The 17,878-nt window shown below is 43.0% G+C and overlaps 1 protein-coding gene across 1 annotated transcript in view; it reads right to left on the minus strand.

The window, feature by feature from the left end:
• The window catches only part of bckdhb (branched chain keto acid dehydrogenase E1 subunit beta), a 57,282-nt gene extending 39,914 nt beyond the window's left edge, over nucleotides 1–17,368 (minus strand). The window contains exons 1-8 of the mRNA XM_056443514.1: nucleotides 17,139–17,368; nucleotides 16,231–16,308; nucleotides 14,880–14,948; nucleotides 12,194–12,327; nucleotides 9,811–9,966; nucleotides 7,743–7,851; nucleotides 4,657–4,754; nucleotides 3,245–3,355 (exon numbers count right to left, since the gene is read on the minus strand). Coding sequence (XP_056299489.1) covers nucleotides 3,245–3,355; nucleotides 4,657–4,754; nucleotides 7,743–7,851; nucleotides 9,811–9,966; nucleotides 12,194–12,327; nucleotides 14,880–14,948; nucleotides 16,231–16,308; nucleotides 17,139–17,328 — 945 coding nt within the window. The 5' untranslated portion in view covers nucleotides 17,329–17,368. The remainder of the gene's footprint in view (nucleotides 1–3,244; nucleotides 3,356–4,656; nucleotides 4,755–7,742; nucleotides 7,852–9,810; nucleotides 9,967–12,193; nucleotides 12,328–14,879; nucleotides 14,949–16,230; nucleotides 16,309–17,138) is intronic.
• Nucleotides 17,369–17,878: the final 510 nt, after the last annotated feature.

Below are 17,878 nucleotides of genomic sequence, written 5' to 3' on the forward strand. Positions count from 1 at the left end.
GAAGGGTACAAATACAAGATCAATGTAGTATTGGTCCCGTTGGTGCTGCATATGGATACTCCACCTAGAGGAGTTCTGCATGGTGGGTTGCTGGATGACAAAGCACTGACGGTCTGAGCATCGGCTGCAGCCACAGTACCAACCAGATGGCATGTCAGCCGTTGTATGAACACGTCCGTCTCTACAGTCGGTGTAGTATGAACAGAAAGTGTCCAGAGGCATCATAAATACACTGTATGAATAAAGCAGATTGCAACTTACAATTCTTTCATCTGCCAACTATTTTCCCCCGTTGACCGATTCATTGATTAAATTAGCTTGTTCGTCCAAAACAAGAAGGTATTCAATTTTAAAATATATGAAAACGGATCCTTAGGTAATCTGAACATTTGAGGGTCTGGAAGTAAAAAAATTAAATAAAATTTTTGCATGATAATTCACACAGCAAATTGATCATCAACACAATCTGTTTTGTATTCCCATTTCTGTCCATCAATTGAATAATTGTCAGGGTTCTTACACATTTTGACCAATGGATTTCCATGACTTTAAACCAAATTTCCATGACCAAACGAACGAAATGAAATCTCGGTATAAACGTGAAAAATGTAGAGAATGTGGCGTATTGAGAGCGTAAGCCGGCTTATACTTTAAGCGTCTTTCTTTAAAAAACATATTAATTATTTCAAACTCTGCCTAAATAAACACGTGATAACACATTTCCATGACTTTTCCAAAACTTTTATGATTTAAGTTTTTTCCACGACTTTTCCAGGCCTGGAAATGACCATCTTAAAATTCCATGACTTTTCCAGGTTTTTCATGACCGTACGAACCCTGAATTGTTTCTGATCCAAATTGTTCCACCATATTGTAAATATGAACCTGAAAGCCCAAAACGAACCCTTCTGTAACAGGTAACACACGTAGATTGATTCTTAAGGTGTCAGCCGCACAGGCAAAGTTGATGCCAAAGCGTTGCAATGGAACAATGGCAGACCTGTCTGCCTCTGGACTCCAGCGGTTAGCTCAGCGCTTTGCTTTCAGCCCCTTCAGTGCATCAAAGGAACGGAGCCTCCTCTCGATTCCTTGAGCATCAAACCGGTGTCGAATCAGACGGCTTTCTTTGTGTCGACACGTCGACCCCTGGAAGCTCGACAGCACCGAGCGACCGCGTCGGTTTTCATTCAGACTAACGCTCGCCTGGATACATGTCGATACACTTCGGATTAATTAAAAAGATAACCTTCCTTAAAGTGTAGACCTGTGCATTAGCGCGGGGTAATTTACCCTGGCATTGGTTGTAGCTCCATGAAAATGTCTCGTTTCTCTGCTCAGACAAAAAGGTGGGGGGGAAACACTAAACACCCTGGTGGGATATCAGCTTAATGCAACAGTGACTTAACTGCCAAAAAAAAGTGAAAGAACGCACGGGATGTGAGTGAGTTCATGCATGTGTGTGTGTGTGTGTGTGTAGAAAGTGGTTTGTGTGTTTGACATGAGGGCATTTGGTTGGAGGAAACGACGAGGAGAGATGTTGTTGACAAGCGCGAGGTGGCCGGCTGGCATCGGGCCCACTGAGCAGCACATAAACACGCTATTCAATTTCATGGCAGTGGTTTTAATGGGGGAACTACAAGGAAGAAGACGACTTTAAAAAAAAAAATGAAATCACCACAGTCACTTGAGATGTCCCCTCTCGGAGCAAACGATCTGGAGCCGACTGACTCGGAGTCCCTCGGCGGCGGCACGGTGCTAGTCAAGTCTCTGCCGTCCGTTCCAACCGTCTCCCTCTTAAATTACTGCTCTCCCGCCGCAATTTTATCCTGCGCTGTAAATGCTGGTTATACGATTTGCTTGGCAGCCGGCGCGGCGTGGTGCTGGCAGCCGCCGTCTGGAGGTTTCACCAGAGGAGCATGAGAATTGGACTTGACAGAATGTGACACATTTGCGGGCCATTGAAAAAAAAATAAAAGAAGTAGAAGAAAAAAGCGCCGTCTGAGTGGAGAGGATGTATATGTGACTGGGAAGCTCCTCGACGTTCGGTTTGGTTTTCATATACAAAGAACTTTTTCAAAACGCCAGACTTTCGCCTGCTGTTTTTAAGTCTACTCGCCAATGGTGACCAGGAGAGACGCCGCCATGCCCCCTAAACTGTCCTGCTTTGTGCTCCTTTCACCCTATCAAACATAAATAAAGGAGGACTAACTACTGGAAACTCTCTTTAATCCCCCCCCCCCCGCCCCAAATTAAATGTTTTGTTTTTGTGAGTGCCATAGCGTGCATCAAGCCGAGGAGACATAAACTAGGTGTCAAGTCTTACCAGCAGTGGAAGGAATCTGGTTTCAAGCACTGCAGAGCACCACAGAGTCCTGCCTCGGAGCCACAAGAAAAGTCTTCCAATCAACAACAGCTGCCCCATGGCAACATTAATTACACCAAATCAGGATTTAATTGATCTCTGGGAGTCTAATGGCTGAAGATGGCGACTCAGTATGCGACCAAACCCCCACAGAGACAAAACCAATGCTCTAAAAACACATTTCTATCATCATTTGTTTTTAACCCTCTGGGGTCTTTTTCTCAAAGATGTTTATTTATTTTTTAAATAAAAGTGTTGGTCTTTCGCTCTACGGTGACCAAACGTGAGAGGACCGGAGATAAAAATGCAACTGAGATATTACTTCATACTACCGATCAAGCATCATGGGATTCATGCAAATGAAAATTACAAATAACTAATATATATATATAACTAAATATATATATATATATATATACACACATTTATATAAATAAATATTATATATATATGTATGTGTCTGATTTTTAAGAACAGTTTTCCAAACAAGAACAGAAAATGTCCAGAATATATAAAAACAAACTATTTACTGGCTGTAAACGTCAGTGTTCTTCCAAAGCGTAACATAGGTGGGTTAGTGATATCATTGGTTAGTTTCACACTACATATTAACGGCCACACGATTCCACACATCACGCACGATCTCGTGGAAAGGAGGACACGGCAGTAGACCGTCTACAGACTCCGGCAACATCCAAACCATATTTCTGTGCCGTTTTACCCAGATACATGAGTTAACCGTTGAGTAAACACCGTAGGACAAGCCGCCTCCAGGGGGTTAAACATGCAACAGTAGGAATTTAAAAAGTCGAAAGACTCTGAGCCTTTCTTGGATGCTTTGGTGCTGAGGTGGCAGTGTTTGTGATTGCGTGTTCTTCCTACCTTACAAATGGTTTCGACGTCCCAGGGCAGGATGGTCTGGAGGTCGATGAGCTCGCAAGACACGCCCAGTTTCTCCTGAGCCATGTTGGCCACCTCCCTCATCACGTGGATCTAAATGGAAGAAAAGAATACCGTTATATTTAAGGATTTCATGCAACATTTAATGTGCATTATATGCATTTCGATTCTAATAGCCACTAAAATATCCAGTGTGATGGATAACCTCCAGATGCTGCAGAGCTGTGACATTTATTAGAGTCAAAATGCCCAAAACACAAACAAGCAATTATGTAGTTGTGCCCTCAATGACATGCAGAATTGCTGCAAAATGACTCCACAGATATGTGTGTGTGCATAATAAATAGATACTAAATAACTTTGACTGTAAAAAAAAAAAGATATACAAATGTGCTGTTCAAATTGGTACGCCGTAACGTAACATTAGATACTTTTTAAATGCTTCCCAGGTACGCAGGGAGGACAAAAATAATAACCATAAAGCAACACTTTGTTATTGTGCTTGCTGCTGGGGAACGCATAGCCTGTTGCAGATTAGAGCTTAATAAACTAGATAAACTAAGCTAAACATGGCATGCAAGTTATTCCCAGTATTAAATACTTTGCGTCCTGGAGTTCATGAAGTCCATATTTACTGGCAGGCATTATTGTTGCTTCTAAAAAAGAACAATCACCGAGATGAGTCCGAATCATGAAGCCAACACAAACTCAATAACTATGGATTTATCAAGAAATGGTGCTGCCGTTACATTATTTCCAGCTGATGAAGACGATCTTCCCGAGGAAGAAATCATTGACGGAGGGGCTGTTGAGGCTACGGGGGGAAAAGCGATCACAAACTGCGGACTGGGCACTCATCCTTTAACTCCGATCTGTGAGTTGTTTTCTTGACTCTCATCCGACAGACGAGGTGTGAGAGAAGAGTGCCAGAGCCGTGCTGTCTACTACTTCACTGGATCCCCCGTTTCCTTTCCATCCACCCTTCAACAACAATACGGGCTTTGATGGAGAACCTTTTCCTTCAATGCCCTGCGGCCCCCCCCTCCCGTGTTGCCGGGTGCATTGCGGCCTGGATAAGCCCCTTAAAGTGGTCCAGGTTCAATGGAAGTCGGGGATGACACCCGCCGAGCCGCGGGAAATAAAATCTTGGGCATGAAAAGACGGGCGACAATGGGAAGTGTGAACACACAAAGAGAGACGAGAGCAGCCTTGGTGACGCGGATGAGACCCCCTCCATGGTGGTGGATTTAAAGTTAATCCACTGGTTGTCTCTGTAGCTATAAAACGGCATTTAATGGAGAGGAGACCAGGCTCCTTTTTTCCCCGTGGCCATGGAAAATGATCCAAAGTTAGACGACAGTGTAATGCGGTCAGTGATGCACCAGAAGGCCTACCTGTGTCCCCCAGGCAACCACGGTGACATCACTTCCTTCCTGTAGGACCTCGGCCTGCGAGAGGGGGAGGATGTAGGGCTCCACTGGGACCTGCTCCACTGAGGGGACACACACACACACACACAGGGTTCATACACATGTTGACCAATACATTTCCAGGACTTTTGGGGAAAACTCTGTATACATGAAGAAGTGAGAACATTTAGTATTTAAACAAACAATGAGAATTTCAAAGCATACAGTATATAACCTTAAATGACACAAATGAATAAGAGACAATAGTTTGATTAAAAGAATAAACATTTATGTCTTTTCAGTTACGGTGCGTTCACTTGCAGCGTGAGTGTGAAAGAGTTGTATGCCGACTTGTATTTTTTTCGGCATATTCATTATTTAAAACTCAGTGTAAAATGCACATTAATATAATACATTTCCAGGACTTTTCCAAAAAGTTTTTTTATTTTTAGGACTTCCAGGCCTGAACATTTTTTTTTTTTACAAATCTCATGACTTTTCCAGGTTTTCCATGACCGTACGAACCCTGACACACACACACAAGTATTCCATCAGTACTTTACGAGCAAACAAAATTCCATGCAAGCTCACATGCAAAACCCACCGCGGTGCACGCTGAGCACCCCGTGGGTTTCCTGTAAAATATTCAGATCTCGAACTGACCGAGTCCTAAATGATAGACTAGATGACAAAGTGGTGAAGTGACAGACCGCCAAAGAACACAATTCCCACTCTAGAACACTAAATTTGGCCCATTACAAATGCTTTTTCTTTTCCAGAACCTCATCGCCCACCAGAGACAGAGACGACTTCTACCGGCGCAATCTGATGCACGACACAACCTAATGATATCGGCTGCCAGCCGCGAGCCCCTAAACCCTGATCAGCCCCGACAACAAAACACTGGTGGGATGGGATATCAATCAGAAGAGTGGCCACATGAACGGGACCCGGGCCCAAAGAGGGAGGCCTTGCAGCCAGCCCCTCTCTTTGATCCACAGTGCATGGAAGTATATGGTTCCAATAACAGTCAACAATGTCTTGGAAAACCAAAGCCCGCTCATGGAAATCATTACAATACAAAAAAAAAAATCTAAACATGGTGCTTATTAGCGCTATTCATAGCGCCAAGACAACAAATTATCACTACGGGCATTGTTTCAAGCATCTTTGAATCTCATTCATCGTTATGGCGTTGGCGGCAAAACACACAGAGCATCATGGGAGCTTAAAGACTTTTTTACATGGCAGCGCACGGAGGCAAATTTACAATTCAGCAGAGAGTAATTTCCCCCCGGGCAGACGATGGGCTCCGAGACCGTTCTGGAAATCTTGAATGATTTTTCGAAAACCGTAAAAAAAAAAGGAAAAATAAAAATTGCCCATGCGGACGACGATATTAAAACAACATCGAGGGCTTCAGTGAGTCATACTCTCAGCTTCCAGACGAGACGGACTGGAATAATACCATTTTGCAGAATGTTAACATTGAATTATGAAAACGTGGGTTACGGTAGAATAACAATAATAACGCAAAACAGTGGCCATGATGGGACAAACGTGTGGTTTCTATCCTCTTCTAGAAAAGGAGTTAAAAGCATGACTTCATCATCCAGGAAGAGCTCGTTAAGAGGCGTGTGGACCTGGCTCGCTCTGCACCTTAAATCAACTCCTGAGACGTGACCAGCACCACGACCCACTCTTACATCGCGTGCCCCATCTCATCACTTCCTGAGAGGCCAGTAAATCAAGATCAGCATCAACCGAGCGCCAACACGAACATCAACACCGCCAACGACTCGCGCCGGCTCTCGGCCGCCACCCCGGCCAACCACATCAGTCCGAGGCGTCCTTCTAAAAAAAAGGCTTCATATTATCATACCGTGCTCCCACAGCGCTGTGCGTTCCTCACAAATGGACCGATCGAATGTCCGGCTCGCTCTTTCCCGGCCTCTGAATCAGACGCGGCTTTGACCACAGCTGTGAGGCATTAAAGACGTTAATAATACGCTTACGGCAATCGGCCATCGTGCTTTTCCTATGTGCTCTATTTGCCACACTTTGTGTTTTGCAACAGTAGAAGATCTAAAAAGGCACAACGCCATCTATAACCATGTATGTTTATGGCTTTTAAAAGGCCTGGTCACACAGGCATTTCAAATTGCAGATATTTTGAAGCTAAATAAATGTTATTCCAACGCAGGCACTGCAATACGCATTTGCTCGCAGGAGCAAAGTAATTACTTTGATTCGCTGGTGAGTGCTCACCCACAGCGAGCCGTCTCTACGGCGCTGACCTTTCAGGGAACGGAGAGCCAGACAACAACAAAAGATCCAGTCTTTATCAACCTTCTCTGGAGTATAAAGGAACAGTTTGCAGACAGTCGTGGTACCAAGACATCTCACTACGATGGAAGGAGTCTGTCTGCCTGTCCATGCCATCCACTTGGTGGATGTATTATTGATGAGGACACGAGGGCGTGAGAGCTATTCGGGAGATCTTTAGTATTCTGGTGGTGCTTCATGGGTATTGAGAGAGGGCCCTTCTGATTGGCTGCTCTGCAAAGCTCACTCCAATACAGACAGTCCTGAGATCTATCTCTGTCATATTCATTGAATGTGTTTATGTAGCTCTGGTCACATGACATCTTTTGCTTCCGTCCATCCTTGAGAGGGATCCTCCTCTGTTGCTCTCCTGAAGGTTTCTTCACTTTTTTCCCTGTGAAAGGTTTTTTTTCTTGGAAGTTTTACCTGATCCGATGTGTGAGGTCAAAGGTCAGGGATGTTGTATAGATTGTAAAGCTCTCTGAGGAGAATTTGTAATAAGAATTGAATTGACAATGTCCCTAGTCTGTGACTTTAGCTTTTTCATGCTGAAAGCTATGAGCACATATTTGGTAAACACTGATGCTTTTAGGCGATTCTTTGCGGAGAAACTAAAGTGTTTTTCAGATATTTCTGCCAAAAAAATCGCAACAATGTTATTTGACGAAGAATTTCTTGAGACACGAACGGCCCGAGCTCGGATCGAGTGGACTCAAGATTCACATTTCTCGTGCACTGGTGCTTACCTGCTGCTCTGTACAGGATCTTGGGCTCAAAGAAGATGCAGGGGTTCTGGTCAGCGATGCAGGCGAGCAGCAGCCCCTTGGCCTGCACTGGACTACGAGGGATTACCACCTGGGGGGCACATGGCGGGCTTTATGAGACCACGGTTAAAACAATCACACTTTCACCACTCTGTATGAAAATGAAACCAACTTGGAGGTTTATAATGTTTTAACTCCCTCATATCCCATTTCATAGTGCGGCAGTTAGACAGGGTTCATACACATTCAGACCAACGGATTTCCATGACCAAACATTGTGAAATGTCGTACATGATGAAAAAAAAGTGGGAAAAAATGTATTTAAACCACTGGTTCTCAAACTGTTTCTGTCTTGCCCCACTTCGGAAAGGGAAAGATGTTCACGCCCCTTTTTGTGACTTCTAATATTTTGAAATCACTTTCAATTATACCAGATTGATCCATCAGACAAAAAAATACATTTTCAATAACTTTATTAGAATACAAATACAGTTCCATCTGTGCAAAAACTAACTGATATTTGGCAAAAATATCTTATTTTGGCTGCAATTACCCTGTTTTGCACTAGATAGATAGATATATACTTTATTAATCCCCAAGGGGAACGAAAAAACAAACTAACAAAACGTACACGGACTAAAGAGTCAAGATAACAATAAACTTCAACCTGTGAAAAACTAAGACAAAACAAGTAAAAATATTTGGCAATAAAAGGTTTTACACTGCATATCTTTTCAAAACAATAATGTCCTCTTTTTAGAACGGGGTTGCAGGCTTGATACGGCCACTCTCAATAAAGCTCAATGTTGAGCTCTTGTTTTGAAGGGCAATAATAGGAGAGCCGAGCTCTCGGAGATTCTTGACAAATCGGCAATAATCTCGACGTAACCTGTTAACGCTGTAATTTAAACGTTTACACAAAAGTACAGGCATTCCACTCTTAATTCAGGGATTAAAGGCCTTCCTGGTATGTGGGTCAGAATGGGGCCGACCCGTCGGTCCGTGTGGTGGGACGGACAAATATTAACATTCATCAACATGTTTATGACTCGCAGAGGATTTACTGGAGCTGTAAACCATACGGTCGCTCTCAGGCTCTGGTGTGTGCGTGCGTGTGTGTGTGTGTGAGATACTTTGATGTATGCTTAGTTTTTTTTCTTCAGGAAGACAATTTATACCTCGACATTCACACTTATTAACTTCGAGCACATCTCAATGAAACCATCAGCGTTCAGGGGAAGCTGAATCCTGCATCACATCTCTATGAGAAGTCATTAATCTTTCTCTCGCTCGACGTCTCACGAGCCTGAAGCTGGCAGGTGTGTTTAGCGTCGAGCGTGGAGTTTACACACAACTATATTTATGTGGCTGGAGGGTTATTTTCTCCAGTTGCCACTTCAACCACGCTGTCCCCGGGGGATCCGTCTCTAAACATCGTTTGTCTCATTCCAGTCCCCGGAGCTTCAGGCTGAAGGGGGAAGCAACAAATCAGTTTTTTAAGAACTTCGATGTGGTTAAGATGGAGCAGAAAACAGCTGGTGGACTAAATCAAACGGTTGTCTCCAGATAAGATTAGTTGACGTGGCCGTTTCGAAAAAAAAATCATGTTTGCACAAATATTATTTTTTAAACAATTAAATTAGAAAAGAAAAGAAAAAAAATAATGAATTAGAAAAACAATTAAATGAAATTATAAAATCTAAGAAAAAAAATATTAAATTAAATTATAAAATATAATTATTTATTATTATTATTATATTAGAAAAAAATATTGTTATTAAATGAAATTATAAAATAGAAGTTATTATTAAATAAAATTATAAAATATAAGAAAACTAATTATTATTAAATGTAATTATTAGAATATATAATAATTATATTTTATTATTATTAAATGTAATTATTAGAAAATAGAAGGAATCTAAATTCTTATTATTAAATTCTATTAAATAATCTTTTAAAATTATAATAACTCTATAATAATTCCATGAAAAAAAGGGACGCAAAAACAAAAAGAGAATCTGTGAAGCACCAACATGGCGCTGCTGACCTTGATGCCGGGGCAGTGGGCGAAGAAGGCCTCTGGGCTCTGGGAGTGGTAGAGCGACCCGTGGCCCACGCAGCCCCACGGCGCTCGGATGGTGAGGTTGCCGCAGTTGAACAAGTTGCCGGACCGGTAGCGGTACTTGGCCGCTTCGTTGACGATCTGAAAGGACACAACCACACACGTTATTAGTTATGAGTTATGAGGAGAAGAAACAATCCCGACCCCGATGGGACACATTATGAGGCCCTTTCCAGTCTATTGAGCAAAAAGCCCCCTTGAAGATCGAGCACGAATGAAGACCACACCTGTGGATACTTCATGTGTTCATCACTCTCTCTGCTGGTCCTCAAGTGCCAGTCTTGGTTACTTTAAAGGAAAAGTAAGGTCACTCTGATATGACATCATCTAGCGTGTGAGAGAACTACATCTAAAAACCATGTAGATGGAGTATTCCTAGCCTTATCACGGACATCAATTGTGTTCAGTGGTTTTCCCCACTCGTGTATTTCATCTCTCCTTTAGGGATTCATATTTGGTTTGGATTTTTGCCAATGCAGTCGTTATCATGCTTGTAGATGCAAACAGGATGTAGATGTTTTGGTTTGTTTTCATAGGTCAGAGGAGATTTGAATGTGGCGAGTTTGAGGTATAATCTGAGGTTTCTAGGGGCTCCTTTGTGTTGGATTTCTTCCTCGAGCCATCGGAGAGAAAGAGATGTCAAAGTGGTCTGATCACCAGTAAGTGGATGATGTCTGTTCCTCCAGGTTTTCCAAGTTATGACTTATGAGGATTTTGATGCACAAGGCCGGCTTTAGGAGTTACGTCAGCGTACTTTCCACCATAATAACCCTAGAACAAAAATACAGCCGATGTGCCAGTGCAGAGAGAGAAGCTGGAGCACTTAATCATTAGAAAGAGCAGAAGACTCATATGAGCTACATTTAAACTTTTAGGTGTGACTTTGCAACATATGTAAAATAGGGCTGCAACAACGAATGGATAAAAATCAATTATTAGAATAGTTGGCAACGGATTTATATTATCCATTCGTTGTGTCGCGCGATTATTACAACACTCAATAAGTCACGTAGATGTTTCAGTATAAAAAAGAAAATAAATGTTGACCACAGCAAAAACAAAAAGAGCAGAACGGAGGTAGAGGACAGACCAGAATGAGTTGACGTCGTGACGTTGGTGAATCTAACTGGCTGCTGCTCTAGGAGTGTTGGAAGAGACATGCAGACGTAGTCGGTGAAATTCACTGAGCTGCGTGAGCCTCCGGGTGATGTTATGTATAAAATAGATATGATACAATTGGTTTGAACCGACACACGAGGGCGTTAGATGTTCTGACGTTTGTGGGACGTCCACAATAAGTATAAAGCAGAACGAGTGGTTTGTTTTTCCGTGGTGGATGGCAGAAATGAACTGTTTTCACGGAGTAAAGACACAGAGATAAGCCCCGCCCCCTCTAAGGTGCGAATGAACCCCAAATAGTCAGGAGAGTAAACTCGCAGAGGAAAGCCTCGTCAGTTCCTTTTTTTAATAAAGGCTTGGAAATTAATGTTTTTTTAATTTATTTTTTAAGATTCATTGAAAAAATAAACAGATTAATCGATTATTAAAACTAGAACGGGCACTCGGTAGAGCGCATACCTTCGCATATCACAAGATTGGGCATTGAATTATGAACATTTTGGCATTAGTTGCATGCCAATTGGACACAAATGTATCGTGCTATGGTAAAAAAAATATGTTGACCTTTCCATGACCTTGACCTTTGACCCGATTGATCCCAAAAACTAATCAACTGGTCCCCGGATAATAAACAATCATCCCACCAAATTTCATGCGATTCGGTTCAATACTTTTTGAGTTCTGCGAAAGATTTTGACCTGTTCATGACCTTTGACCCGATCGATCCCAAAATCTAATCAACTGGTCCCCGGATAATAAACAATCATCCCACCAAATTTCATGCGAGTCGGTTCAATACTTTTTGAGTTTTGCGAATAACACGCATACAAATAAATAAATAAATGGCGATCAAAACATAACCTTCCGGCATTTTCAATGCGAAGGTAATAATCATTAGTTGCAGCCCTAGTGTAAAACAATATCTCGGGACATCTCATCTGTCCATCAATAGTTCTCGTGTTGCACTGCAGGTCACTGACCTGAGAGCTGAAAAGATTGATTTGATTATTGAATACTTGGTTTTCACATTTTAAGCAAAAAAGGAAAATACTGAATGTGAAGAATTTTCTGTGACGCTCTTTAGATTGCTGACATTTAAAGACGTCGTTTAAAGACTATAAGCGGCAACTTCTCCTTTTTTCGACAAGACCAAATCGTCAGACTGCTCATTAGCTGGCGCCCGACTCACCTGGTCGAAGGCAGGATAGATGTAGTCGGCGAACTGGATCTCGGCAATGGCCGTTGCGCCAGCAACCGCTGCACCGATACCAAATCCCACAATGCCCTGCTCACAGAGGGGAGTGTTGAAGACTCTGTCCTTACCTAGGGGGAGACAGCGGTGGAGAACACTTGTTAAGTCAACGAAATATAAGTGGAAGTGGACCGTGACGACTGGGATCACCAAGCGGCACGTCGTGTTACAGTATGTGGCTGTGAAGACCACAGCTGAAGAGGGTGTCAGAGGACGAGCGGCTCGTTTACTTAAAAACAGAACAAGGCCCTCGCCGCACACTTAAGGACATTTCAAAGAAAATAAAAATAAACCTCTTACTCAAACACCCACAATCAACAGAGAAAGAAAATAATAAAATTCCATCCTCCCTCAAAAAAAGAGCTGCAAGATTGGGACTCTAAATTTGGGTCGAGTGTTATTTTTTTGCTCTAGTGTCATTTTCTAATCCAGTTCTCTTTCTGTTGCTGGGATGATTTCGTCCCTTCGGTGAAACTCCAGACGCGTAATGAACGATTAAGCGATTAAAAATAACGTCATTCGACTCAAATACGCGGCTCCGCATCAAAGTGACAGCACGCAATGCTGCTGTAATGTCATGTTTGTAAGTCGCTTTGGATAAAAGCGTCAGCTAAATGACATGTAATGTAGTGTGTGTGTGTGTGCCATCAAAGCAATGAGAAATAAATCAAGTCATTACAAACACAAGTGCGTGACAGCGCCTGTTGGGTTGATGATTGCGCCTCTGTTCTCCATATTTTCATAGTAAAAAATAAATTAAAAACGCCCGATTGACTTTTCTAGCGAGTGTCATCTGCCAACGTTGCTTTTGGTCGACACCCATCGGCGCCAAGGAGGTCGATCTGCGGCGGTTCGTTTCCGGCAGTCGGCGTCGGGATCACCGGCTAGATGCTTCCGCCATTCGTATAGCGTCCGCCCTGCATTAACCCCTGCCATGTATTATGGATGAAGGTGTGCATCCCTTTCAGGAGCGAGGGGGGGGGGGGGGGGGGCAGTGGAACAAGATTTGCGCTCGCCATTGTCCACAAGGATGAGATGGAAAATAATGATCCCTCTCCAAAAGGTCAACACGTCTGACGTCAATGAAAAAAAAAAAAAAGGAGAAGCCAGCTACTGTGGGCTGCTTCCGACACACACACATCAAGAATTAACTGAAAATTAATTCAAAACAGGAAATGGATACCGATGCTGCGGGGGGACCAAAATACTCATTTACAAGACACTTTTAAGTGACGTTGCCTGTGTTCTATGCTTTATTTATTCTTATTTATTTTTAAACGTCTTGTTTTAAATGTCCCGTCTTAATGTTTTTATACATGCTTTTTTACCTGTCGCTGCTGTACCGACTGATGAGTCGCCAACTTCATTACGTTGTATGTTTTTGCAATGACAATAAACATCCTTACCTTGTTGACAGAGGTAATAGAATTTGTGTACCATAATAAACAAGAATATAACAATTAAATACCCTCATCGCAGAGTCTCTCTTCAATCAATCTGAAGACACACGGGGATGCAAAATGGTTGCTCCCAGATTTACTGAACGCTAAAATAATTTGAGTCAGAATGGAATAGATAGAAGAAAAAATGTGGTTCCAACCACTTTTGGATCGATATACATTTCTATCGGAAACAGCAGAGTCTTTTGTCCTTTCGGCTCACAAAATAAAATGTATTGTTCACCGTCTGACTCAACTTACAGAATTAGGACTGCACAGATACCAGCGTTGGGCATCAGGTCCAATACAATGAAACCGCACCTGATATCGCCACGGCAACGTGAGCCCGACTTCTCGTCACTTGAGCTCGAGAAGCCGCCAAGCCGTAAGCAGAACCTGACGCACTAACAGGTTCTATACATTACTGCAGAGCGGTGGCCAACAGGAGGTTTCACTCGGATGAAGTCACGATACGGCTGAGACTGTAGCGGTGTGTGTGTGCAGTTGATCCGTTACTGTACTGTTGACAGTTCCCGTGTCTTGCTTGTTGATTGGAGGGAAGGGGGTCAGGCCAAAGTCCAGCTCGGGCGCACTTAAGGCGGGCTGACCTTTAGGGGACCAGAGTCACTCCTTTAGGTGAAGCCGCTCCGAGTTTTGCTCAGCTTTTTTCTTTTTTTTAAATCTTTAATATTTTTCTGTCACCGTTTCGGATCGCAACAGTTCATTATTAACATCCCTAATCCGGAGCGCTAGGTTTTATATCAGGATAACGCTATACGCAGCGGCATCATCATCATGTTCAATGCAAATGATACAAATAAAACATGTTTTATTTTATTAAGTACTCATATTAATACAAATATTCCCGCGAGGCATATTAACGGGAACACTGGATGGGCCCAACGCACTCCTGGAGCAACGACTCAAGCAACGTTTGAGCACCAGAGTGAGAGTAGGAGTTTCCAGAAACACATTCTCTATCAGCTCTGCTGTGTCTCGGGTTGGGCTCCTCGGCTCCAGAGGACAAAAGAGCACTAACGGGTCCTTCTGGTCCTGAAGGTGAACAGTGAAAAGTAATAATGACCTCAAGAAAGAGGAAGTAGACAGGTTTCGTTTTTCCGCGGTCCTCTGCTGCCACATAGTGGCGAGTTCGTGTCAATGCAGGCTGAGGAAGGAGCTCTTACCGTACTTGTCTCTCAGACCCACTGTGCACCGGAACACTCCGCCGAACGCCACGTCTTCCCCAAAGATGACTGAGGAGGGGGAACACAACACGGGCAGTCAGATCATGTCAAGCTCTCTTCTGCAGCATTTGACAACATAATATGGAAGAAGAGACAAGTCAAATGTTTAATAAGTCACAATATGGAAGAAAAACTAAACTAGGATTCATTTTAGCCAAGAGAACTGATCGAGCTACGATCCTAGTCTTCATAAAGAACTTCTCGCAATTTCATCTTAACTTTATCCTACTTTTTTTTCTCCACGTACGCGGAAGTTTCCATGACGGAGATGGACGAAAGAATACGATGTCACAAAAGGTGATGCTGCACTGCAACGGTGGATCCCGCATACATAAAGCTGCTTATGAAGAACCATCCATCGGTTTCTGCCAATATCAGGATGCAGTCTAACAACAAGCCATCTTATCAAGGGCCTGACGCTCTACGGAGGCATCCAAATAAACAGAAGGTTACACTCCACACTGAACTCATTATATACAGAGACAAATTAATGTTCAACGAGTGCAGCTTTTACGCTGTTTGACATATTAAAAGATGTTCGTATAAATATACAATCCATTGGTGACAAAAGTAGGCTTGGATAAGCGCAAACTATTGGGACATGGCATTAAGACCGGACTCGGCCAATCGTAAAATGTGTTGGTACCCAGGAGAAAGATTAATATGTAAAGCAGCACCTGCCACCTAACAACAAATCTGTTTGTACAAGTAGTTCTTGCATGAGGCCCATCGTGTCGAGTAACACCAAGGACTCACTACGATGACAATGCAAAGAAGTTGATGGCCCCACAGATGGTTCCATCAAGTTCCATTATAGTAGTTAAATGAAAAGTTCACCTTCTTGTATAGGTCTTAACTGTCTTCTGAAATAAAGGGTTTCCAGTCTGTTCTCCTCCGTTGAGCCTCTGACGACTACGAGTGACGATGGAGTTGTGGGCGACACACTTTGCATCCTAAGCTTAGGTTTGCATACCTTAGTGAAGTTGTTATCAAATGGAGGTACGTGTACCCATATATATTAAACAAGTATCCATTTAAAAAATAATTTAAACATAGTTATTTTATAAATATTCCACTAAATATAAATGTTATGTTGTATATTCCATTCTAAATCAGACACTGATGGCCCAGCGCTATGTATTACGTTTATTTTATTACTAAAAATGCATTATACTAGTTAGGGTACTTGGCTGTCCATATATTTGACATGCGGGGAGGGGATGATGATGAACGAGGTCAGAGGGTCGACCCGTCACAGATTTCCATGGAACAGAAGCGATAGAAAGCCTACCTGCTGTTGGATCACTGGCGAGAGTGTTGTCCAACGCACTCGTGACCGACTGGAACAAGTTCATCTTCTCGGTGGGCCCTAAAAGGTTTGAAGAAACAGAAACAAAAAAACATGCATCAATACCGGAAACAATTCATTATGTTTTGCAATCAGACAAAATGTCCACTGTGGAACACAAACCGGTTATTGCAGGAAAAGGAACAGGTGAAACTGGTACCGGGTTGTTTTACTGGATCCAGGAACAATGTTAGCAATTATTTAGAGTGCCAACATCCTGGTCGGAATTTAGCTGAAGACACACTGGGATGCTAAATAGTGATGAATACAACAATAATGTGGGTCCAAATGTAATAGATGCATTAGTAAATTGATAGAAAATTGGTTTCCAACCACTTTTGGTTCCATGTGCATTTCTTCTACTCCGCATGGATCTTTCGCAGAGCTCATTTCTTATAGGAAACATCTTAGTCTGTTGTCCTTTCTGCTCCAAAATGCATTAATTAATCATTGTCTGACTGTCATAATTAGGACTGCGCCGACACCAGCTCTGGGTATCGGGTCTGGTTCTGTGCTTGTGGGTCGTAAATAATACTACATTCAATGAAACCACAGCAACGTCAGCCCAACTTCTCGAGCCGCAAGGAGACCCTGAGGCACACCTGAGGTCCTTCAACTCCCTACAAGCACACTTACAACAACAACACACCATCTCTGACACAAACAAGAAACAAGTGAGGACAAATAAAACTATCCAGTTTCCGTTCCGGTTTGACAACCGCATACATGTCGTAATTACACCACCTGTCACCCCAACAGCTGTTTGACATCCAGCCAGTAGATGAACCTTTAGCGCTACATAGGTATTTCCTGTCGTGGGGGCTAACGTTAGCCGGCTAACGGCCACTCACCGTACTGTGTCGGCACGGGGTCAGGCTGGAAGGAGAAGTGCGCATGTCTTCGCTGTGTTTTTGTGGAGCTGGAGCTCGGCGACAGCTTCAGCAGAGCGGCTGTAAAGGGGCTGTGGGTGCCGGTGCCGACACCAGAGATGGAAAGTTTCGAGTTTGCCCCTCGGATGAAGAACCGTGCAGCGGCCGCCATCGCTGTTGTTGAAATAACGAACCAGGAAGGGCAAAGTGCGAAGATCGTCTATTAAAGCGGTGAGGTCGTCGCTATATAGGCTGTCTCGCGGTAATCCGGGCCACAGTTGACACGTGACACTCGGGGTTTCTCTCAACACTCTCAATTAAATACACACGTTTTATTTTAGCATAGGATTAAAAAACTTTAATGTTGCGTCATTCAACAATATTATTATGAACAATATATTTTAATATATTGCTGTGGGTTTCTCTTATTAGTGCTACGACTACCATTAGTACTCTTATTATATGCAGTGGTGGGCCTTTCACAACATGTTTAATCATGGGGGTGCTAGTGACTATTTTTTTGCTCCATCCCAATGCGCGCAGACCGGCGTCGGAGCTCTGCAGCGGAACATAGCAGAGAGGTTTTTTCAGCGTGAGGAATTCGACGTGTGGCGGGAGTGCGTGAGATAAGACCGAAATGCGTGAGTCTCACGCTCAATGCGTGAGACTTGAGAGCCCTGAGAGTGTGTAAATATTAGGGCTGTCAATCGATTTAAAAAAAT

The sequence above is a fragment of the Pseudoliparis swirei genome, chromosome 22, assembly GCF_029220125.1.
Source record: "Pseudoliparis swirei isolate HS2019 ecotype Mariana Trench chromosome 22, NWPU_hadal_v1, whole genome shotgun sequence".
Lineage (NCBI taxonomy): Eukaryota > Metazoa > Chordata > Actinopteri > Perciformes > Liparidae > Pseudoliparis > Pseudoliparis swirei.